The 25413-nt window shown below is 38.2% G+C and overlaps 3 protein-coding genes across 3 annotated transcripts in view; 1 reads left to right on the top strand and 2 right to left on the bottom strand.

Annotated features, from left to right (window-relative positions):
* yrt (yurt) overlaps positions 1–19632 on the bottom strand; it is a 110980-nt gene extending 91348 nt beyond the window's left edge. Inside the window, exon 1 of the mRNA XM_065217084.1 lies at positions 18399–19632. Coding sequence (XP_065073156.1) covers positions 18399–18554 — 156 coding nt within the window. The 5' untranslated portion in view covers positions 18555–19632. The remainder of the gene's footprint in view (positions 1–18398) is intronic.
* Positions 19633–23412: 3780 nt separating this feature from the next.
* Spase12 (Signal peptidase complex subunit Spase12) lies at positions 23413–24005 on the top strand. Its single transcript, XM_065216880.1, has 3 exons — positions 23413–23556; positions 23640–23786; positions 23847–24005. The coding sequence occupies exons 1-3, from the start codon at positions 23533–23535 to the stop codon at positions 23967–23969; spliced, it is 294 nt and encodes a 97-aa protein (XP_065072952.1). The 5' UTR covers positions 23413–23532; the 3' UTR covers positions 23970–24005.
* A 13-nt stretch (positions 24006–24018) lies between these two features.
* On the bottom strand, positions 24019–25201 carry LOC135697255 (tRNA-uridine aminocarboxypropyltransferase 1). Its single transcript, XM_065216879.1, has 2 exons — positions 24936–25201; positions 24019–24866 (listed from the first exon to the last, which is right to left on the bottom strand). The coding sequence occupies exons 1-2, from the start codon at positions 25125–25127 to the stop codon at positions 24063–24065; spliced, it is 996 nt and encodes a 331-aa protein (XP_065072951.1). The 5' UTR covers positions 25128–25201; the 3' UTR covers positions 24019–24062.
* Positions 25202–25413: the final 212 nt, after the last annotated feature.

Genomic DNA, 25413 nt, shown 5'->3' on the forward strand with positions numbered 1-25413 from the left:
GTCGTCTCTCTCACACAACACAACCGGTAGAATAACATTCGAAAGAAAAGAAAATGATCAAATAACTATCATATGAAATGAGTAATTTCGTTCTAATTCCTCAATTTGGTGTAAATTAAACCATTTCTGATCAGAAATGTTATTCCTAGGACATCATTGCTTGCTATTTTCAGAATTCACACAGGCACAACATCAGCAGCTCTTATTATGAGAAAAACTAAAATACATACATTCGTGACGGTCTTCGACGACAGTTTCATATGACAGAGCCTGTCGTATGACATTTGAGTTTGGTACTGTACTATGATAGCTTGTTTTCCAAGTGTCGGAGGCAAAAGCAGTCGATTATCACAGAAAATGTGTCGACTACCGTGACCGCTTACAAGACTGTTTGTGAATCTACATTTCTATGCGTTTTTTTTTTCTTCTGCTGCTGCCGTTTGGCATTCGTTTCTTGAAGGAGATAAACGAGCAGGAGGAGAGGATGCTTGAAGATTTCGATATCTTATCTCAATGGCCGTGTAGTAGGTATGCATTCCTACTTACTCGTGTAATAGATGTTTGAGAACCAACGGTTTACGGTCACGTTGCAGAAGATGGAAATGAACACAGACGGCGGAATTTTTTTGTCGTATATAAATATTTAACCAGTGCGCCAGAGTTTTGGCTAATTCAGTGTTTTTATAGCACGGGTAAAACCGGTTCAGCTTTTTTCTTACTTACGCTAAAATTGCTTCGCAGACTTTCCTGGAAACTTTCTGGTCTGAGACTTAAATCGAAGGACCCGAAGTTCTCCGAGTTTTATCGAAGAACAAACTCAGGGCTTATAGCGATCACTGCTGTCAGAAATAGTGATTTTAGTGCCCATGTTGAATAAATAAGGGACCAAATAGTGACTTCTAGTTGTAAAAATAGTGACTTAAAAGTGACCTAAGAGAAAGCGCATCAAATAAATGTGTGATGTTTCAGATTTATTCAACTATTATCTCATAAACACTTATGTACGACAGGAACCGTTAAAACGAAAGAAAGTTTAAAGGGCGAACACGAAATTATTGCGACACCGAAAATGTCATGCCAATTTTCTTATAATGTTAAGAATCAAACCAAAATTTTAGGGTAGTTTTATACATATATTTACTTCAAAAATCAAAAGAAAAGTTAATCGATGGAGCCTTGAGTGTAAAATTGAACGCATTTTCGCTTGATGCCCTCCATCAAAGTATTTACAGTGTCATCCGGTACCAGTTTCTCAGTTTTTTTTTTCCATTTTCTTAACATGTCCTTCTTGTCTTTGACTGTCTTCTTGCTCTTCCGAAGTTCCCGCTTCATTATTGCCCAGTACTGCTCCACCGGGCGCAGCTCCGGACAGTTTGGTGGATTCATGTCCTTTGGAACAAAATGGACAGAATTGGCCTCATACCACTCCAGGACACTTTTAGAATAGTGGCATGATGCCAAATCTGGCCAAAATAGCGGAGCTTCGTCGTGCTCCTGCAAGAACGGCAAAAGGCGCTTCTCGAGGCACTCAGATTTGTAGATCTCGCCATTTACTGTGCCCTTTGTCACGAAAGGCTCACTCCTCAGTCCGCAAGAGCAGATGGCCTGCCAAATGAGATATTTGGAGGCGAACTTCGACATTTTCTTCTTCTTAAATTTGTCGTCCACATCGAACTTGCTCTTGCCGGTGAAAAACTCCAACCCCGGAATTTGCTTAAAATCGGCTTTTATATACGTTTCGTCGTCCATCACACAGCAGCCATATTTTGTCAGCATCTTCTCGTAGAGCTTCCGTGCCGGAGTTTTAGCCGTCGATTGTTGCCGCTCATCGTGGTTTGGGAAGTTCTGTACCTTGTATGTATATAGTCCAGCTCTCTTCTTTGCATTCTGGACGTAGCTCTGCGACATGCCGATCTTTTTAGCCAAATCACGGCTTGAGACCTTGGGATTTGCTTTAATCATCCGCTTCACCTTTCCCTCCGTCTTTTTGTTCTCCGGTCCCGGTTTTCTTCCAGCTCCTTTGCCGTGGTCCAACGTCAACCGCTCCTGGAACCGCTTCAACACTCTGGAGACGGTTGAATGGTGAATGTTCAACATTTTTCCCAACTGCCGGTGCGACAGGTCAGGAAATTCCAGGTGTTTGGAAAGAATTTGTTCTCTCAACTCGCGTTGGTTCACCTCCATTTTCGTTGAATCGAAAAACACGACTTCGAGTTTGACAGCATGTACACAATACACATCAATGAGAAAGTGTGCAAAATTTGGTTGATTTTTACCCAATGGTAAAAAAGTTATGCCCTGTTGAATGTGTCGCAATAATTTCGTGTTCGCCCTTTATAACCAAACCCACGGTACTAGTCACGGTGTCTACTAACTTCAAAAATCTGAAAAACCGGGAATCCTCAGGAAAATGTTTGTTTCCATAAAATACCTGGAAGTCTCAAAGAATTTAAAAATTTTCTTACTAAGGATGTTTTAAAGATAATAATAAATTTTAAAATACAACCACCTAATTTTGACGTAGAACTACGTCTTTGTCGACTATACTGGGGTGCAAATCAAAAAATATGTGTGGCGAAATAGTGTTAGGTTTTGAACGCTTGTAACTTTGCCATTTATAGATGAAAATAAAATCCATATAAGTCAATCGATAGGATATTACTTTACGAATCTGCTGAAATAAATACATTTCCAATATTTCATCAAAAAACTTTGGAAAATGAACAAATGATAATTTTATCACTGTTTTCATGAAGTAAACCAATTTTCCCAAACCCAGCCGTCATAATCGAGTACCACTTGGTTGAACATCGTTCTGCTTGAACGTGGTAAGATATCAAGCAGCGCTGATGTCATGCCTTTGCTCATTATCGCTTCGGACGGCGTGGCACTGTGTTCTGCAGCAAGCAGGAGCAAGTCGTCGGTTAATGTGGTGTTTACATCTATGTGAATTTGCTAGCGCTAGTGCAAAAAAGCAGCCAGCATATTGTAAGCAGGACATCAGCGTCTATCAGCATGTGCTAGTTGGCTAGTAGACTAGCGCTTGCAAATCCGCACATTTGAATTTTCATAATTTATTACATTCCAGGAAAAATACTTGAACCAACATTGAACCATAACCGAAACATTGAAATACTTGAAAAATTTAATAAAAGCATAATAGTAAAAAATTCATGACATACATCTATTTTGCGTAGTTTTGCATCATTCTGCGGTCGTGTTTAGTGTCACAACCCTTTATTTTTTTCTCTTTATTTTCATTCACACTTTAAACTTTAAAGATTAACAGTGGATTAATCTTCAGTAAGAAAAAAAAAGATCACTGTCATTCTGTGAAGTTTCCGAAGTTTTTCTAAATTTATGGAACTTTTATGCTCCCTCAATTTTCATGGAATTAGAACTAAATAAATAATGCAGTTCTTTGATTTTCACGGAAGATCTCAAGATTTTTCTAAAGTTCATAAAACTTCCCTTATATTATCGACACTAATTTAAAACTTCTGTAATAGTCTAGACTTTTGTGGCACCTAAACGATTACTGAATTTCTTTAAAGTTATCTATCAGTATTTTTTTTAAAAGCCAGCAACTTTACTGAATTTAATTAATTTGCCTTGAAGTTTCCAAAATGTTCCTTAAGTATTATAACCATTATTAACACTCGCTTTACCCTGAACTTATTTATGCTTACCTGAAGTTCTCTAAATTTGTTTAATAATCCAGCAAATTTTCTAATATATATTCATAATTCCCTGACGCTTCTGACATTTTAGGATCAATCATAGAATTCTTGGAATACCTTATAATTCCACGGAACACCTTGTAAGTCGCTGCAAATTTGCTTAACTTAATGCGATTACTCGGAACTTCGCTGAATGTCATTGAACTATACAAAAATTCACTGAGTTCCTCGAAACTTCTTTAAGATTTCTAATATTTCCTTTAAATTATTTGAACTGCTTTTTGATTCTCTGACCTGTCTTGATGTTCTCGAAGCTTCCATAAAGCTCTCAGTTCTATTGAAGATCTCGGTTCTGCTCGAATAGTAACCTTTAAATTTCCCTGAAATTCTTTGGACTTATGTGAAGTTTTTGAAATATTTCTGAAGTTTTCATGAATTCTCTGAAGGTCTCTATACTTCCCTGAAATTTGCGGAACATCTTAAGGGTTCTCGATTTGTTTTTCAGCACATCATGGAATGATCTTGAATTTCAAGACCAACAATTGAAATGGCCTCAACTCCATTTTGTAAATAAACCTTGTAAGGCCATTTTCTCCCGAACCGAAACCTACATTCGCAAATCTAAACCACAGTCGGGTAGAGGAGAATTCCCCCTACCTGTTCATTATGTTGGTTTCCCTTGGCGGACTTCGGTTTGCGAGAAAATGGCCTTACAAGGTTTGTTTACAAAATGCAGTTGAGGCCATTTCAATTGTTGGTCTTGATTGATCTAAATTAACGATTATAGGTTTTTTAATCTATCTAGCTTTCTGAGGTGCTTAGAACTTAAAAAATTGCACAATATCCCTAAAGTTTTCTAAATTAGTCAAGTTCACAAGGTGTCAATGTGAATTCCCTGTACTAATACTCGAGTATTAATACAAGACACTGAAGAAGTCTGCACACTGTAGACGAAATACACGTATCTGTCAAGGATAAGCAAATAACGTAGTGAAATTAACTGGAAATTACTAATCCTTCTCTCTCTCATTATACAGGTATTCCACTAAGACGCCCACATTCATCAGGATTTATTTTTTTACTTAATTCTGGCACTTTGAATATATTCTCAATATCTTGAACTTGTACATCGAATACGAAACTTCAAGACATTTAATATTATTAGATCTTGGACTAACTAACTTGGAAAACTCAGGTAATTTTATCCGAGAGAGAAAGAAGATTAAACGTCCCAACGCAAACATTAATCAATCTTGAAATAAATTCACGCTAAAAAAGTTGAAAATAGTGACTTAGAACAAGAAAAAGTAACTTTAGTAACTTGGCCTTAAAAAAAAAGAGACTTTTTAGTGACTGACTTGAAAAAAGTGACCAAGTCACTAAAAAGTTACTCGCTACCAGCCCTGCAAACTTGAACCAATCTTTGATAGAAATCTTCAGTAACAAATAAATTTAAAAAAAAATCAGAATCTTTAAAGTCTCATGGAGTTTTGTTATGATTTCTAAGGACCTCATTCCAAGGGAGTTCTAGAAAAAGAATCTTTGAGGAAAACATCAAGTGCAATCTGCTTTCAAGGTAGTTCTGAGGAATTTTAGATTTCATGTAAAGCCTGAGGTAGTTTTGGGTAGAATTTCAAGAAAACCCTGAATTGAATTCAATTTTAATGAAAACTCAAAGGAATTTCTGAAAAGCAGAACTACTGTGACATTCTGAGGATAATTTCATAAGGTTTGTGGGAGAAAACGAATCCGGAGTCATTGGAATTTTTTGGGGAATACTTAGGGGGTGAGGGGATGTTTCAGACCTGGTAGCGATCAGTGCTGTCAAAAATAGTGATTTTAGTGACCATGTTGAAGAAATAAGTGACCAAATAGTGACTTATAGTTGTAAAAAAGTGACTAAAAAGTGACCTAAGGGAAGAAAATTAGTTGTTCTGATGGCATACCAAATAAATGTTATTCAATTAGATTCTCAAAAACACTTAAATGTACGATAGGAACCTTTGAAACGAAAGATTCAATGGAAAGTTTATGACTAAATCTCCAAGCTTCTACTACCTGGAAAATCCTGAAAAACCGAGAATTCGCAGGGGATTTTATTTTTCCTGAAAATACGTGGAAGTATCAGGGAATCTTACCATTAGCCAGGAAATTTAATAATTTTCTTACTAAGAATGCATTTTAAAATAAAAAAAAAAACATTTAATATGTCTAGTTATTTTCATTAACACATTGAACTTTAAAGATCCAGAATGGATTAATCTTCAGTAACAAATACATGTTTAAAATTCAGATTCTTCAAATGATATTTTTTGGTCCTAGAATATGCATATTTCCCACAAATTTTTATAAATTCACGAATGAAAAGTTATAATACTTCAAAAAATTTTCAAGAATCTGGAGTCACATTGCTTGCACAGTTTTAAGGCTCATGGAATTTTATTATAATTTCTAAGGACCGCATTCCACGGAAGTTTTGGGGAAAAAATCTATGAGAAAAACATAAACTGCAATCTGCTTTCATGATACTTCTGAGAAATTTTAGACTTCATGTGAAGTCTAAACCTAAGATAGTAAACTCCAAGCCAATTTTCATTGAATATGAAATGGACTATTCTGAGGTCTTCCTAACTACTTGAAAGTTCCCAAAATATTCCTGACGTCTTGAAGTTTTTTTGTAGTTTGAGAAACTAAGCTGATGCTCGCAATACTTCTCATCATTTGTATCTAAACTTTTTCGGACTTCCTAAAGCTTCCACAATTTTCCTGACGATCATGAATCTTCTCTAAATTGTTAAAAATTCACTGAATTTCTCGAAACTTTTGTAAAATTTATGTAATTTCCTTACTCTGGAATACCTTTGCTCTGAGGATATCCGTTCTTTCTTGAAGTTTTTTGTTTAGAGCTTTATTAGCGAGATCAATATCTTTCTCGAAGTTCTCGAAACTTCTCTTAAGTGTTTGCAGTTCTTATGAAGCTTGTTGTACTGCCATGAATTTAATTGAACTGTTCTAAAAATGTTTAAGCTTGCGTGAACTTCTGGACTTATGTTAAAACCTCAATAATTTTCTTAACATCTCTAAAGTTATCTGAAAATCTGGGAGCTTCTTGAATATTCCCGCTAATTTAGTGAAACTAATGAAACTGAACTCCCCTGAAATTCCCTTTGTTTTTGGAGCTTTACTAAACTTATTTGAGATGCTCCCTAAATGATCATAAAAGTTCCTGGAGTTCTCGGATCTTTCCTTAAGTTCCATAGAATTTAATGAAGTTCCCGAAATGTTTCTGAAGATCTCTGTACTTGTGTGAAGTTTTCGAAGTTATTCTGAAATTTCAGGAACTGCTTTGGGCTTTCGCAGCAATATAATTAATATAGTTATATTATTTTCACTGAAGTTCTCAAGATTTGCCTGAAATTTGCCTAATTATTGAAACTAATTCATAACTTCTTCAATAGTCTGTCCAAAATATTTCTCAATTTCCTTAAAATCTTCTAGACTGTGCTGCCTTAGTATTTTTTTTAAGAACCCACCATTTAACTGGAATTGATTTAATTGCCTTTAAGTTCTACAATTTTTCTTAAGTGTTATAAAGTCTATAAACGCTCACGGAACTTTGCCGTAAATCACTAATTTTCACTGGAAGAAGTTATCTATGCTTACCTTAATTTCTCTAAATTGATCAAATGTTCCGGTAAATTTTCTGACATATATTTATAATTTCCTGAAGCTTCTAAAAAAGCTTTCAGATTAATCATAGAATTCTCGAAATATCGCATAATTTTAAGGAACTCCTTGTAAGTCGCTGCAAATTTCCTCAAGGTAATGTGATTTTTTCTGATGTTATCTGATCGTCCTCGAAGTACACGGAACTTCACTGAATATAATGAAACAATCTAAAAATATCTCAATTTCTTAGAAGTTCTTTGGAACTTCTTGTAAATATCGGAGCTTGCTAAAAGTTCTTGCCTTTTTTCAAATTAATGGAACTTCGTTGATGTTCTCAAATCAACTTAGCTATATTTTAGATTTTTTTAAATCTTGAAATTTCCATGATATAAAAACTTTGAAATACTCTCACATTTTCCGGATGTTCATACATTTTTCTCAGAGCAAACCGAAGTTTCCGGATATTCCCGGAAATTTTTTTGAAACTTCTCTAAGGTTTCTGCAATTCTCTTGAAATTTTTTTAACTGCCCTTTAATGCTATGATCTGTCTTGATGTTCACGGAGCTTCCCTAAAGTTCTCAATTCTAATGAAGAACTCGGTTCTACTTGAAAATCAGTGGAATTCTCGTAAACACATTTAAACATCCCTGGAATTCTCTGGATTTCTGTGAAGTTCCTGAAATATGTCTGAAGTTTTCATAAATTTTCTGAATGTTTCTGTACCTAATCTTTCGGAGCATCTTATGGGTTCTCGATCACCTCATGGAATTACCCTAAATTTATCCAAACTCACGCTTATAGTTTTTTTTAAACCAATTCAATAGTCTGGGCTAAAGTTTCGGGGACTTCCCCTTAAGATCTCTGGAATTCCCCAAAATCAATAGAACTTCATTAAAGTTTCCACTTTTTTGTTAATACGAAATATCAAGACATTAAAAATGTTGTGATCCTAGACTTACTAAAATGAAGTAAGTGTTCAACCTCAAAATTTAATGGATTTGATAGGAAAGCTGTTTCTTTTAAACTGATTGTCATGTCTTAAAAACGTTTGCGTTAAAAACAAATTTTCTTATCATAAATCTGGAAACTATCCACCAAAGTTATGGAAAAACCTGAAAAACTCAGAGAACTTTGTTTATTTATTTATTGAGTCGACACCCTGTAGATAGAGAAATATGATTCGAATTGTTCAAAAACAGAACAAAATGCAGGCCAGAAGAATGATCAATCTTGAAATAAATTCACGTTTAAAACAGTTTAAAATAGTGACTTATTACAAGAAAAAGTGACTTTAGTGGCTTGGCCTTAAAAAATATACTTTTAAGTTACTGACTTTGAAAAAGTGACCAAGTCACTAAAAAGTTACTCGTTACCAACCCTGCTAAAAGGAGAATTACAAATAAAGCTGGGAATAACTCCAAGAGATCTTCGAAGGAATTCGGAAAAGAATTCCAGGAGAGTTTACCAAACAAATTATGAGGAGAAATCTATGAAAATTGTGAGGAAAAGTGCAAAAGCATTCTGAAAAGAAAATCTGAGAATCTTTTCAAAGGGTGTCGCACTGAGGAGAACTTCAAGGTTATTCCGAGGAAAATTAATAGAAAATTTAATTCAGATGATATGTTCAATGGAACTGCGAGAAGTATTCCAAGTATGTTCTGGTGATTTTTTTTAGAGAATTCCGAAAAGCGTTTCAAATGAATTACTAGAATAATTTCATAAGAGTTTCGAGGAAATACAAAGCGAATGCTGAGGAGAACTCCAAGTAAATTTTCATAAGAAATCTCCGTGGAATGAACTTTCTGAAGCTTTCAGAACTACTTGAAGATTCCCGAATTTTTCCTAAAGTTAATGAATCTGCCTTGAAGTTCTTTTGTAGAAACTAGACTGATGCACAATACTTCGCATCAAATTTTTCGAACTTTCTAAGGTTTTATCAATTTTCCTAACGATCATGGATTTTCTCTGAAGTTCTCGAAATTTCTTTAAAATTTATCTAATGTTAACGGAACTGCTGTTCTGAGGTTCTCTGTTCTTTCCTGAAGTTATCGAAACTTCTCTAAATTGTTGCAGTAGATTACCTCTCACCCCAGCAGGCCTGGGTTCAATCCCAGTCAGCGCCACCGGGATGTTCAGAGGCATAACATTTCTGATCACGCCTTTCTTCGGAAGGGAAGTAAACCCGTTGGTCGCCTGTTCTTGAGTTGATGGGTCGATAGGTAGGGTTCAGGTGTGGGAGCTGCCTCCCTCGGTAGCATTGGTGCTCAGCACGGAAAACAAGATCGACGGAAAACAAATCAAGGAAAAAAAATGCTTGTTGTACTGCCCTGAATAGAATTGAACTCTCGCGTCACTTTTCAAAAGGTCCTAAGTAACAAATGTAAACAAATCGAGTTAAGCGATGTTCTATTGCCATTGCTCTTCTATCATTGCATATAACATTGTAACTGTTGCTCTTCTATCATTGTATATGATGCAAACACACCCATCTAAATTTACTTTCGTTTATTTAAGATAATCATAGGTAAAAAATTATCCAATGTACTATTTGAAATGATGGGTACATGATTGTTACTTCGGTCATTCAGACTGCCTAACATGATTGGTGCTCATTTTCTAAAGGCGAGGCCAATCTAAAGTTAAGTACTCTACTCTGAAATCTGTGAAAGGGAATCTAGTATCATGTAGAACAAAACGTCCAATGCAACACTCATTGATTATGTCATTGAGAAACATCGTCCAATGTAACATGCCCTATGTACAACTTGACTAGACAAAACGACCTATGTGTCTTTTCTACATTGCAGCATGAAATTCAAAGCAAAATTGTGATTTTACCGTTTCTACTGAGTTTCAACGTTATTATTCACTGACTACATTAAAAATAGTATTGCAAAATGCATTGTTTCTAAACAGTTAATAAAATAATCTGTCGAACTTCAATTTCGATTTTCCTTAAATGGTGGATATGTTACATTGGTCTGTTTGAAAAGTGACACGAGAGTTGTCCTAAAAATGGTTAATTTTGATTTTATGTGAAGACCTTAATTTTCTAAATCAGTTAATCAAAATATTTTTTGGTGCCCCCCTGATAATCTTTAGACATATCTTCCCTGAGGTTCTTGAAACTTCTTTGAAGTTTTCTGAAGTTTCCCTGAAGCTGATGGAATCGCCTTGAAGATCTCGAAGCTTCCCTAAAGTGTCCGAAATGTTACAGAAGCTTCCCTAATATCCCAGTCTGTACATGAAACTCTTCAAAATCTTCGGTATTTCCTTTCATTCCTCAAAACTTCTTCAAAGTTCCTTCAATATGTATTGACCGTCCTGAAGTCTTCTTATCTTTCCTTGAGTTCTCGCCACTCTTCTGATGATGTTCCTGGAATCACCCTGAAATGAATAAAACTGCCTTAGAGATGTTCTCTAGACTGCCATTAATGTTTGGAACTTCTTGAAGGTTCTCGCTATTTTCTTGAACTTAAAGGAACTGTCTTAAAGTACTGAACATTCATCTGAAGCTTCCAAGATTTTCCAGATAATCATGAATCCGCCCTAAATTCTCAGAACTGCCGGAAGTTACGTAGCTTCCCTTAAAATCTTTAAGCTCAACTGAAGTTTTCACAACTGACGATTCTGAAGTTCCTGTAATTTTCATGAATTTAATGAAACTGCTCTGAAGTTCTTGAAACATTCCTGAACTGCCCTGAAGCTATCGGAACCAACCCAAACAATCTTAAAACTTCCATGTTGTTTTGAATGTTCTGGATGTTTTCGGAACTTCCCTTAATTTATTGGAATTTCCATGCTCTCAGATCTTCCCGCAATTTTGCTCATGTTAATGGAGCTAAAATAAACTTTTACAATTGTTTTCAAACGTTCTTGAAAATTTATTTAAGTTCCTGCAATTTATGACGTTTGTGGCACTCTTAACTTCTTTGACGTCTTTTGGACTTTGTTCTTGGAACATCTGTAAATTAGCGGCGCCGGTGGTTTAGTGGTAAACCTGATTGCCTCTCACACCAAAGGGCCTGTCCTAAAAATGTGTAAGCTCCCGTGAACTTCTGAACTTATGTGAAGACCTCAATAAGTTTCTAACAACACAACAGTTCTCTGGAAATCTGGGAACTTCTTAAAATGTTCTGCTAGTTTTCAGAAACTGAATTCCCCAAATTGTTGGCGCTTACTAAACTTCTTTGAAATGCTCCCGCATTTGGCTAATGTTCTTGAAAGTTACAGAAGTTCTCAAAATGTTGCTGAAGATCTCTGCACTGTGTCGGGACTGGACCGAGGTTTCCAGTCTCGGTCGCGGTTCCACGAATCTGCTGCTCCCTCTGTTGATCCGCTAGTGCCGCTATCCCTTTTGCTGGTCGTCCACTCTCTGTTCAGGGTCCGTCATAAGAATGCCGTCAACGAGCTTAGGTACCTCATATTTTTACCTCTAGCTGTATCACAATTCCCGAACCAATCAGATTCCGTTTACATACGGTCTATCACGCTTCACGCTTCACGCTCACTCGATTCTACTCATTTCTATTCCACACTCACTCTATCTACTACATTCTTCCCCTCTCCTTAATTGATGATCGGGGGCAATTTATCAACCCTCTCGGGGCATTTTATCAACCCTCTCGGAGGAATTTCTTCTACCCTCTCGGGAGAATTTCATCTACCCTCTCGGGGAAATTTCTTCTATCCTCTCAAGGGAATTTGATCTACCTTCTCGGAGGAATTTCTTCCACATCCTCAGAGGAATTTCTTCTACATCCTCGGAGGAATTTCTTCTACCTTCCCGGAGGAATTTTTCCTACATTATCGGAGGAATTTCTAATCCTCTCGGAGAATTGCTTCTACCCTCTCGGAGGGGTTTCTTATACCTTTTCGAATGAATTTCTTCTACCTTCTTCTTCTTCTTCGCATTTCAAGCTTATTGCATATCGCATATTAGCTTATTGCGTGCTCTCAACTTAGTGTTCTTGATGCACTTCCACAGTTATTAATTGAGAGGTTTCGATGCCTGTACCATTTTTGCATTGATATGATTGTGTGGCAAGTCCAATCATACTTCTATGCCCAGGGAAGTCGAGAAATTATCCAACCCGAAAAATTCCTAGACCGGACCGGGAATCGAACCCAGCCGCCTCCAGCATGGTATTGCTTTGTAGCTGCGCCTTTACCGACTGAGCTAAGGGAAGCCCCCCCATTCTTCCCCTCTCCTAATCTCCTTAATTGATGATCGGGGGCAATTTATCAACCCTCTCGGGGCAATTTATCAACCCTCTCGGGGCATTTTATCAACCCTCTCGGAGGAATTTCTTCTACCCTCTCGGGAGAATTTCATCTACCCTTTTGGGAAAATTTCTTCTATCCTCTCAAGGGAATTTGATCTACCCTCTCCGATGAATTTCTTCTACCTTCTCGGAGGAATTTCTTCAACCTTCACGGGGAAATTTCATCTACCCTTTCGGGGAAATTTCATCAACCCTTTCCGGGGAATTTCAACTGCCCTCTCATTGAGCACCAGTAGCTTCCTCGCAAGAAAGAGGATGGTTCTCACTTACCGAGTTGCGCCATTGTCGTGACTGGACCGAGGTTTCCAGCCTCGGTCGCGGTTCCACAAATCTGCTGCTCCCTCTGTTGGTCCGCTAGTTCCGCTATCCCTTTTGCTGGTCGTCCACTCTCTCTTCAGGGTCCGTCATAAGAATGCCGCCAACGAGCTTAGGTACCTCATATTTTTACCTCTAGCTGTATCACAATTCCCGAACCAATCAGATTCTGTTAACATATGGTCTATCACGCATCACGCTCACTCGATTCTAGTCATTTCTATTCCACACTAACTCTATCTACAACATTCTTACCCTCTCCTTATCTCCTTAATTGAGGATCGGGGGCAATTTATCAACCCTCTCGGGGAAATTTCTTCTATCCTCTCGAGGAAATGTTGGCTTCGACAATACCTTAACCTATTATCGTCAGGGGGGTAAGCAAAGTTCTAGAGCACTCAAATTTGGCCAATAGATGCTCTGAAACACAATGTATCTACATGTCAAAATTGAGCTCTCAAGGACGTGGTTTACCCCCTGACGATAATAGGTTAAGGTATTGCCGAAGCCGACTTTTCCCCTACCTTGGAGAAATTTTTTCTACCTTTTCGGAGGAATTTCTTCTACATCCTTGGAGGAATTTCTTTTACCTTTTCGGGGAATTACTTCTACCCTTTCGGAGAAATTTCTTCTACCTTCTCGGAGGAATTTCTTCCACCTTCTCTGAGGAATATCTTCTACCTTCTCGGAGGAATTTCTTCCACCTTCTCTGAGGAATTTCTTCTACCTTTTCGGGGAATTGCTTCTACCCTCTCGGAGGAATTTCATCTACCCTTTCGGGGGAATTTCAACTGCCCTCTCAGAGAGCACCAGTAGCTTCCTCGCAAGAAAGATGATGGTTCTCACTTACCGAGTTGCGCCATTGTCGTGACTGGACCGAGGCTTCCAGCCTCCATTCGCGGTTCTACGAATCTGCTGCTCCCTCTGTTGGTCCGCTAGTGCCGCTATCCCTTTTGCTGGTGGTCCTTTGCTGGTCGTCCGCTCTCTCCACAGTCCGTCATAAGAATGCCGTCAACGAGCTTAGGTACCTCATATTTATACCTCTAGCTGTATCAAAATTTCCGAACCAATCAGATTCCGTTTACATACGGTCTATCACGCTTTACACTCACTCGATTCTACTCATTTATATATTTCCACTAACTCTATCTACTACACACTTCTGTGACGTATTTTTGAAATTTCTGAAACTTCGTTGAGCTTCCGCAATTTTCTTGGAATCAAAACGAAATTATTAATATTGTTCTATGATTTCCACTGCAGTTCTCAAAATTTTCTTGAAGTTCATGGAACTGCCCTTTAAATTATCTACACTAATGTATAACTTCTGCAATAGTCTAGACTTTCCTAATATTATTGAAACTGCCTAAAAGATTTTTGGATTTCCTCAAAGTTCTGCCCTGAATTTATCAGTATTTTTTTTATAAGAACCCACAATTTTACTGAAATTAATTGAACTGCCTTGAAATTACCACAACTTTACTTAAGTTTTATAAACTTTATAAACGTTTACGGAACTTAGCCTTAAATCACTAAGTTACCCTGAACTTATCCGGACATTCCTGATGTTTTCTATGCTTACCTGAAGTTCTCTAAATTGGTTTAATGTTCCATTATTTTTTTTTCTGAAGTGTTCGGTTCAATCATAGAATTCCCAGAATATCCCATAATTCCACGGATCTCCTTGTAAGTCACTGCAAACTTCCTTAAATAAATTTGATTGTTCTAAAGTTATCTGATGATCCTCGAAGTACTCGGCACTTCGCTGAGTATAACGAAGCATTTTGTTTAATTAATGGAACTTCGTTGATGTTCTCCAATTAACTTAGCTGAATTTTCACCATTAAAATACTCTCACTTCTCACATTTTCCGAATGTTCATATAATTTTTATTGCCTTCCATAAATTCTCTCTCAGCTCTGTTGAAGTTTCCGGAAAGTCCCTGAGATTCTCCAAACTTCTTTACGGTTTCTGAAATTTCCTTGAAATTATTTGAACTGCCCTTTGACTCACTGATCGGTTCTCGGAATTTTCCTGAAGCTCTCAATTATTTTGAAAACCTAGGTTCTGCTCTGAAATAAATGGAATTCTCGTAAACCAGTGGCGTCACGTAGCCTCACTTTTTAGCTGTTCAACAAAATTAAAACGTAATTTAGAGCCATGTTTATATTCAAATCGGGTTTTTTTAGTTTCCCTGGTATCGATTCAAATATCTTTTTATTTGTTTGCGTTTTGAGAGTTGTTTAACAGGTAGATTGAGGGTAGGGCAACGCCACTGTCACAAGCACATTAAAACTTCCTCAAAATTTTATGAACTGCTGTGAAGTTCCTGACATATTTCTGAAGTTTTCATAAATTCTCTGAAGATCGCTCTACTTCCCTGAGATTGTCGAAACATTTTTTCTCGGGTTCTCAGATTTTTTTTCTAAACTCACGCTTATGATCTTTCAACTGCTCTAAAAGTCCGGACTAAAGTTACTGAAACTGCTCTTAAGTTTCCACATTTTTCCTCGAGTGTTGACACCGGTGAAGTTCTTCGAAATTCTAGGAACTTCTTAAAAGTTCCTGCTGTTTCTGGGAAGAATAGAACCGCTTTAAAGTTCTTACAGGTTCCAGTAAGTTCCTCATATTTTCAGAATGTTAACTTTCCTTATGTTCCCGCAGTTTGTTTCCTTTCATTCCTCAGAACTTTTATCGGATGTCACTACTTCATACTCTCGCGTGTATGCTCGCGTTTAGAGACTTTGTCTCAAAAGATCGATTCTATTGAATCACATGTATGCGAGAGCGTCGAAAATCTGGCAAGTGAGCGATGTTCTTCCATCACAAGGACTTGGAATCGCTTTTGCAAGGGGATTCTTGACAAAAGACTATTATGTATTTCGAAATCCTTGGGGTTTTATAGCTCGCATTTTTTAAACTTAATATTTGAGATTTATAGCCGTTGGCTAGTTCATCTCGTTATATAGCTCGCTGTTACAAAGGTTTACATTTGGGTTTTGCTATTAACTAATGAATCAAAAAGAGATAGATAGAGACGCCTGGGACGGAGTGTTGACAAATATTGGAATTTGGTATTTTGCCCTTGCGCGCCCCCATCGATGCAATTGTTTGGTGTTTTGGTTTCTTCTGTTTGGCACTGCTGCGCAAGGCCACTCGGATGAGTAATTTGAGTCAGCAAAACATGTGTGCCTCGTTCATGCTTTACTGTCCGTTGCAATGTGTGGCAAAAGGGTTTGCTCGGAAATTGCATCGATATCGGCGTTTAGTATTTGAACGAACTTTAAATGGAAATGCACTTTCTAGCTTATGATTCATTACGTGGGAAGATGCATAGCATCCTTTTGTAAAGTTCCTACAATTGTTATGAAGTTTATGGGACTACACTGAAGATCTCTAATCTTTCATAAAGTTAACACCTTGTTTTTAGAGAAAAACGATTAAGCGTCAAAAAGCTCTATAAAAGCACAACACCTTCGAATTGTTCGAAAATTAGTACAAAATGTAGTTATCGGCAAAAAGTTGGAAAGTCTAAAAAGTTCAAAAATTTGTCCAAAAGTTGTTTAATGATTTGTGTCACTTGGCGTGGAACTGCTCATGCTTATACTATGGACATGCATACTTTTTTTTATCCATTTGATCATAGTTTTGAAAAATTTCAAACTATCAAATTGAGTTTGTTTTTTTTTTTTTTTTCATTAAGTGTGTGAACTTGCATGCAATAATAAGCGAGGAACCTCAAACATTGCACTTGAAAAGTCAATGACTTTTTATAATTTATTGTATGCTGCTTGCTTTCGTTACTTTGACCACAGCGTTTCAACAATATCATTCGTACTGTAGTAGGTCTAGAGCACCCGTAAAAGTGAACAAATCACGGTTACCTTTTCGAAGGGACGTATCAGATTTTGTAAACAATGCATTTGATCGTCGGTTTGGCGCAACTGGTAGCTCGCCCACGCATACTAGCACTACTATCAGGATCAGCATGCGTGGGCGAGCTACCAGTTACGCCAAACCGACGATCAAATGCATTGTTTAAAAAAGCTCATACATCCCTTCGAAAAAGTAATCGAGAAATCATTAAACTGATCCTGAATTGATGTAAAGTTTTTAACTTTGAATTAAATCGTACGTTATTAAAAAATACGTTCGGAAAAAGTTCGGAAAGGCTCCTAAGTTTTTCAGAAAAACATATAACGTAAAAATTGAATTAGAAGAACTTCCTGAGACGTTTAAAATTCGTTCACACATAGGAATTAAAGGAAAGATTTGATTTCTAGAACAAGTTCGCAGAACTTCTGAGGTGAATACGGAGATTTTGCTTGGAAAATTTAGAGGACGCGTCCATAGGACCTATTATTTTAAATAACAAAATACTAAATCCCAAGAAGCTTTAGGAGAGATTTTTAGAAAGTTCAGAACTTCTAGGAATGTTTGAAATCTCGCGTAACATTTGAAAAGGGCCTATGTCCAAAATGTAAACAATCCAGAAAATGAATTGTAAATTTTTCCGCCAGTATTTAATTCCTATATAAATAAATTGAAGTATTTTAGGCAATTATATTGTTCACAATAACAATAGTAACTATATCTCAGTACACAACATCCAAAACATGCGAAACGTTTTCAAAAATACATGAAAATCGATAAAAATTTAGTATCACAGTAATAAGCCTTTTTGTGAATCTTTAAATGGTTAGGCCATTTTTGTTAAGTCGTTGTGCTTGTCATCATAAATTGTAGGCCCTTTGCTAAGCCTTTTCTTAACGTCAAATAAATCATCGGCCCTGCCTCAAGCAGTAGGGCCTAGCTTTGATTTGAAATTTTTCAATCATCGGCCCTTCTACGTCGCTAGGCTTATGAATGGAACCTCATCAAACGAAAAAAAAAATATGTTAGGCCCGAGGTTAGGCCGTTTTAGCATGAATGATTGGAAAAATTTCGTGGATCGGCCGTTTTTAAAATCAAGTTATTTTTAATGATTTTTATCGATAATGCGGAACATTCCTATACGACTGGTAGCTAATTACCAGTGCTACAGAATGGTATCAAAAATCGGTTTGTTTACATTTTGATCATAGGCCCTATTCAAATGTTACGCGAGAAATCGTCTAGAAGGAGCTTTATTAATTAAAAAAAAAAGTTTTTTTGAGCTTCCACAGTATGATATTGTGATACAATACAGCCAACTCGCCCGAACTCGATATTTAAGGAACTATCAGTCTAATTTATTGATTCAACACCGTAAATGTAGCATAAACCTGGATGTGATCTAAACACATTGATTCCGAACGTTCCTCGGGTTTCTTGTGTGAGAGATTCAATGATGGGTAAAATGGGAGCAACAAGACCGTGTCTACATATCTGAAAGTGGATATTCCCATACGATTTCTATCTATATTCTACATTATCTTCATGGTGATATTAATTTGCAAATCCACCTACCGATAAATCCACCGACAGGTCCGTATTGTCCAGCAGTATCACCCGGCACGGTACCAGGTTCTTGTTGTTGGGGATGCGCTGCGACTTGATCTGACTGTCAGCCGTGTCCGTCCCCGGTACGTTCCGGGTCTTCCGTCGACTCAGGAACCTCAGCATCGTGGTTCTATTATTTACACTCTAACTTTCCCTATCTATATTATCGCACGCACGCACTCGAGTCCGAGAGTTGATCGAAACGTCTTCCATCCAATTAGTGCACCGGAATTTCGCGACCCTTCTTCTTCTGCCTATTGTACTGGTCACCACCAGCGCACACCATAACAGCAATAACAACAACAGCAGAAAACTTCCACGACAGCGCGGCCACCACCAGCAAAAGCAGAGGCAGAACCCCGACGACGAAGACCACGGTTGACACGAATACAAAAACAAATGCAGCGAAACTTCGTTGTTTCTCCTCGTATTCGTCTTCCAGATTCCTTCTTCCTACAATCGCAGCCCACTCTCCTCCGGCTGTTATCGTATTTCGATATTATTTGATTTTTCCCTTTGGACTGGACGGACACACTCTTTCTCCTCTGGCCTGGCACAGCAAGCGGGAACCTCACTCACCAAACCACTCTTCTTCCAAACCTTTTTCCCGACACTCTTCTTGTTGCCCTGCTTAGTATGCTTTGCTTCTTTCTTCTGCTTCGCACTCACACCACCAGCGTGACTTCTTATTAGCTGCTGTCCATATCCAGATCCAGCTCGCTCCCCAAGAAAAGACACGGACCCACGAAACAAGCACTGCTTGCTAGCTGCTGCTGCTGCTTTGGACACCTCTTTTTTACTTCTAGATTCTTGCCAACCAGCCACCACCACTACCACTACCACTATGCGCGCTAACCACACACTAGGCAGCCAGTTTTTCTTCCTCCGCCAGCGCAAATCGGAACCACCTCTGGAGGACTACTCCACGAAACATTGCACACACTTTTTGTCACCCCGCACTAACTGATAGTGTCCAAACTGAATGTATCGCCAATATTCCGTTGATAATTGGATTAAATTATCAGCGTCCGAGAAGGGCAAACATCAGAACAGAACCAAGGAAAAGCGACCGATTTTTTTCGGTGTGAGTCTTCTTCTGTCCAGTGGTGTGTGGCTGCTTTAAAAAAAAACTAAAAAACTAAACCGCGAGAAGAAACGTAAACCGCTCCAACACTTTGCGTGCGTCCGAACGATGGGAAACGCGAATCTCAACTGAGGAATGAAGAAAGCGAAACCCGAAAGCTTTACGACCGGAGTTCGGTTTGTTGACCGTCCGTCCGTCGCTTCACCAGCTCCGGGAAGAATGATGCGATGTTTTTCAAAGAGAAAATTTCAGAACACCACTGGGCAGAAACATGCTAGGGTAAACGCTCCTATAGTTGCGGTACGTTAGAAGCGTTAGGTTCCTATAGTTGTGTATGGAGACTCCATACACAACTATAGGAACCTAACGCTTCTAACGTACCGCAACTATAGGAGCGTTTCCCCTACTACACCGAAAATATTTTTCATGTAGCTTCCATTGGAATCGCAAATGATTTTCATCCATAAACAAAATTAATGGAATTTTCATCTGAAATTTACATAACATTTATGCGATCACGTTAATGTTATATGATTTTTCATATGAATTTCATCGGCCTCATAGTATTCATGTGATTTAGTGGTGAGATTTTTACCTATGTGATCACATGAAAGCTATGTGAAATTCACATGGTTTTCATCCATTAGATATGTGATAAATTTTTTGAGTGTAAGGCACATTTCTCGCGTAACATTTGAAAAGGGCCTATGTCCAAAATGTAAACAATCCAGAAAATGAATTGTAAATTTTTCCGCCAGTATTTAATTCCTAAATAAATAAATTGAAGCATTTTAGGCATTTATATTGTTCACAATAACAATAGTAACTATATCTCAGTACACAACATCCAAAACATGCGAAACGTTTTCAAAAATACATGAAAATCGATAAAAATTTAATATCACAGTAATAAGCCTTTTTGTGAATCTTTAAATGGTTAGGCCCTTTTTGTTAAGCCGTTGTGCTTGTCATCATAAATTGTAGGCCCTTTGCTAAGCCTTTTCTTAACGTCAAATAAATCATCGGCCCTGCCTCAAGCAGTAGGGCCTAGCTTTGATTTGAAATTTTTCAATCATCGGCCCTTCTACGTCGCTAGGCTTATGAATGGAACCTCATCGAACGAAAAAAATATATGTTAGGCCCGAGGTTAGGCCGTTTTAGCATGAATGATTGGAAAAATTTCGTGGATCGGCCGTTTTTAAAATCAAGTTATTTTTAATGATTTTTATCGATAATGCGGAACATTCCTATACGACTGGTAGCTAATTACCAGTGCTACAGAATGGTATCAAAAATCGGTTTGTTTACATTTTGATCATAGGCCCTATTCAAATGTTACGCGAGATTTCTTGGTGCCACTTGCTAACCGGCGAAGATAAATTGATCAATAGATGATTCCAAAAACTAGTTGAATTTGAGAAGCACACAAAACATAAAGGTGATTGAATTTCTGTTCTATTGCAATTCTCTCAAATTTAGTCTAGTAAGAATAAGAAAAAATCTAATTGGAATGTTCGATTGGCTCAGATTATGACAGTTCATTTGGCTCAAAACATTCTCTCCGCCCATCTCTCCCTCTGAGTATTTCTACTAAGAACCTAAAGCTAACCCCACACGCATCAATATATTGACGCGAAGGGAAATTATTGACAATAATATTGATGATGTGAATTCAGAAATATTGTCAATCTCGATGTATTGACGTCAATATAGAATGTATTGCTGATTGCATTTGAAACTGGACTGTCATAAATATACAAAAAGTGTGATAAAAGTGCACGTGTCCGTCAAACCGTGTTGATGTCTTCGGAGCACTTATTGCTTCATAAGGAATAAGTGCACCGAAGACACCAAGACGATTAGACGTAAACTTGCAGTTTTATCACACTTTTTAATAAGTGAAAACACGCTTATTAGTCCAATTTGGTGTGAAACGCGCAATATTGACAATACGATTATTTTCAATAAAAGCAATCGTGTAGGATCCACTTAAGAGAAGAGGTGACAATACGGGGGCAATTATGAACCACTTTTCTGTCAAACGTGAACCAGCTCGTGATTGGCTGAACAAGAGATTCGACTCAACGATATAGTTCAGCCCAATGAGTTAGTTTTGAGTAAATTGCATATTCTCAAATTTACGTGAATTAAATTTAATTTTAGGTAGAATATACTTAAGAGTAGGTAATTCTTTTGCTGGTGTTATATGGAAACTACTATATGCGATTTACTCAAATTTGGGTTACTGGGCTGAACTCTGGAATTGAGGGAAAAGTACTTAATTTTGAGTAGTTTTTTATCTCCGTGTAGATAAAGATAGAGATAGAGATATAAATTAAAGAGTAAGAAGCCAATTGTCACCTCTTCCTCTTAGCTGAAAACCTGGGACGGGACTTGACAATCGGGTAGCGATTTCGAGCCAATTTGCTGTCAGATCCGAGCCAGTTTCTGATTGGTTGATTTGACAGTAGCAATCGTGGAATAAAATGGACAGAGGGATCGCATCAATCTGACTGGCAGTGACGCCAGAATCAATTTTGACGTCAGTGGCGTTGTTAATTGTTTATATTTGCGAAAGGAACGTTGAAAAATTGAGTGCTCTGCGTGTTTTAAGCGATGGATATTGATGTTTGCTTATGGTTGTTTTTATTGTGTTGAGCAAAATGATGTACAAGCTTAAACTAAACTGCAGTAGAAACTCCAAATTAAAAATAGAAATAATAATTTACATTACTGGCATCATTGGTCAACTCCGTCAAACACCTCGCACAACTTTCCGAAGGACATTCTTCAATAAAATTAAGGAGAGTAAGAAGCTCGATTGTATGATAGCTTGTATGAGCTGTAACGTCGGTTTATCGGTGGTTGAATCTCAGGTTGAGGTTCGCACTGACAAAAATTTCGGTTTCGCACTGGGTAGAAACTGGTTCCAACCCCGATAATAAACAAATTCACTATTAGGCAACAGGGTAGTCTCCATAGAACTCCACTCTGGTTGATGTTAACACCAGACATCACTTTGTTTAGTTCTTCGTTGTTACGGAAAGCCAACAGCCAGGAGTCTAATTCTATTTGACATTATTTGATTAAACGTCGTAGAATTCAATAGAGTACGGCAGTATGAAAATTGAATAGAAGTTGAAAATGACCGAAGGGCCATTAATGCGACAGTATAATGAAACGTTGCTAGAACTATTCCACAACCGCAGACAGTCATGATCAAAGGCGGGTGCACATTTTTTGCCTGAAGATTTGAAGACATACTTCAAATCTCCGCGTACTACGTACGGGTTAGGCAAAAGGTGTGCGTTTGACTTTGTCCTGTCGCATTAATGGCCCTTCGCTCATTTTCAACTTCTATTCAATTTTCATAGTGCCGTACTCTAACGGAACTATCTACCTACCCTCTTCTAAAGACCATTCTCTAGCTAATAAATTATCACACTAAAGCTTTTCCGAACATCAGTCAAGCTACCCTACTGGTGAGTATTATCTGCAGGTGCTATAGTCCATTCTGCGTACGAGTTTTGATGGTCCGAAAGTGAGGATAACAATAACAAACCAACATTTTTGGCTGGAGCCAAAATTGCGGATAGCAAACTTCGCACTTGAAAATGGGATTACGCAAGTGTGCGAGTTATAAACGTCAGAAAGGTCAATAGGAATCTTTAATGAACATATTTCTAACCCCGATAAAAACCGAATTAGCTATATAAATCAAGAAATTTAAGATATCAATCATATATTTTAATATATTCAGCTATGGTGTTCCGCCCCTTTCCGTGCGCTTCTATTCTTGTATATTCAGCCCCACTGGGCTTAAAAACATCGCCCACGAGTTTCGTCTTTTGGGCCAACCCTGCCGAGCTTGGTGACGTTTACAAATAAACAGCCGTCAAAAATCCAACAAAATTTCATCCGTGGCCGAAATCGTCTGACGTGTTTCCATTCCGCAAGTATTCTTAAGTTTTCCGTGAAAATCTCTGGAAAAGCCGTGCATTTCACAAATATTTCAGCATGTTTAACATTGCAACTCACATGGTAAGCGAGACTAGCGATAGGATCGGACAAATTGGTCGAAATAGTTGTGATACGGACCTAAACTTTATTCGTTGTTTCACCAGGACTATGAGGGGCAGGGACGCGCTGAGAAGCTATCTCGAGTGATCATCACTTTGTTCGGTGTGGTCGGTCTGATCTGGGGCTACATCATCCAACAGTTCTCCCAAACGGTGTACATTCTGATTGCCGGTGTGCTGCTGGCTTCGATCGTAAGCTCTCCTTGCCAAGGTTATAATATCTTTAAATTCTCAAGTTTTTCACTTTTGCAGCTTACCATTCCACCATGGCCGATTTATCGTCGCAAACCATTGAGCTGGCAAAAACCCCGACCAGAGCCTCAATCAACCACCGGTGGAACGGAAACCGAGTCCAGTAAGAAGAAGAAGAAATAGCTTTCTGGGGATCTCGTATTTGATAAGAATTAAAAATAATGAAAAATAACATAATCGCGTTTTATTCTTCCAGTAGCTCAAGAAGATTATTCTTCAGGTGTCTGCTTGTTGCTCTTGCTGTTGCTTCTGTTTTTGTTGGTATTTATCCTCAAGGAACAGTGGTCTCCGATACGCTCTGAGCGTATGATGTTCGTAGTAGTCATGTATCAAATTGTACATGTGTAGGAAAAAGAACAACAGATTATCATACTGGCCGTTGTACGGTGCCGGTTTTCCTTCCATCAGATGATCGAATTGCACAACTTTATCGTGAGGAAAATTTAAGTATCCCAAATGCTTCAGCCCTTCATATCTCGAGTCCAGTCCGTAGGCATTGATGTGAAGTTCTATGAGAAACTGATGAACTGCTTCCACCGTTGCCAGAAACCACCGTGGACTGTTCTTCTGGTGGCGCCAAAACTGAGAGATTCTGTTCTGGATAACGACCGTCTTCAGGCAGGCGACCCGTTCGTCCTTGTAAATCCCTCGGCATTGGCTCCAGGTGCTGTCGATAAAAACAGCCTTTTGAACAGGCAATCGATGCGCTAGTTCGTGACTCTTTGAAACCTCCGCAACTATGTCTGTCAATCGACACCGAAGCAATGTGCCCATATGATGTCCCTTGGGAAGTCCGTAGTTGTCCTTGACCTTTGGTGGCTCTCCGCTGCACAAACTGGCAACAGTATCGGCATCTGGTGTTGGGAAAATTAATACTGCACCTTCCTCCTGCCTATAGTCTGGGATGTTGGGATAGGTGTATATTTTTACGTCCTCCGGAGCGAGAATCGCAGCATGGATTGCGGTACTCTTGCCGTCGATTTCATTCTTATGCTTGATGATATCGATTTTGATCGGTAGCTAAACAAAACAAAAACAGACAACGGAATAAATTTCTGTTAGTGGGGAACTTCGAACGCGAAAGATTACCTTGACAAAGGACAGCTTTCCCTGAAGCTCGGCTACTGGAACGTAGCAGTGATAGCAAAAGAACTTCCTCGATTTTCCGCAACCCGTACAAGAGCTTCTACCTTCGACATCCTTCAGGAATGTCGTGTCATCGATGTGCATTCCAGCGAACGGATTCTCCGGCTGCGGTGGCACTCCGTCAGAATCAGTCATTGTTGTTACTTACGGAAATTTCGTTAAATTGCCATCGATGGGGAATGGAAACTGGAAAAACCGACAGATAGTGGGAAAAGCTGCGCCCACCTTTTTGAAAACCCGTTTGTTTATATTTACTTCGTTCGTTGATCTGTCAAATGAGCCGCTGTAAAATGAATTTTGGTTATGATAGTATTGGGCGACCTTACATCGAGCTGACTTTTTTTATGCCAATTTACCGATTCAACAAAGCTCTTGAGCGGCATAAAAATCATCTCTATACCCTAATAAAAATTGTATGGTT

Source organism: Ochlerotatus camptorhynchus, unplaced genomic scaffold, assembly GCF_037179485.1.
Source record: "Ochlerotatus camptorhynchus isolate MF236.1 unplaced genomic scaffold, CSIRO-AGI_Acam_v1.1 ptg000070l, whole genome shotgun sequence".
Taxonomy (NCBI): Eukaryota; Metazoa; Arthropoda; class Insecta; order Diptera; family Culicidae; genus Ochlerotatus; species Ochlerotatus camptorhynchus.

Excerpts from the sequence above, each read along its gene's own strand:
- Spase12 (XM_065216880.1), top strand. The coding sequence starts at position 23,533 with ATGTTTAACATTGCAACTCACATG. Across the intron at positions 23,557-23,639 it reads TTAACATTGCAACTCACATG|GACTATGAGGGGCAGGGACG; the intron begins GTAAGCGAGACT and ends TTGTTTCACCAG. Across the intron at positions 23,787-23,846 it reads GTGTGCTGCTGGCTTCGATC|CTTACCATTCCACCATGGCC; the intron begins GTAAGCTCTCCT and ends TCACTTTTGCAG.
- LOC135697255 (XM_065216879.1), bottom strand. The coding sequence starts at position 25,127 with ATGACTGATTCTGACGGAGTGCCACCGCAGCCGGAGAATCCGTTCGCT. Across the intron at positions 24,867-24,935 it reads GAAAGCTGTCCTTTGTCAAG|CTACCGATCAAAATCGATAT; the intron begins GTAATCTTTCGC and ends TGTTTTGTTTAG.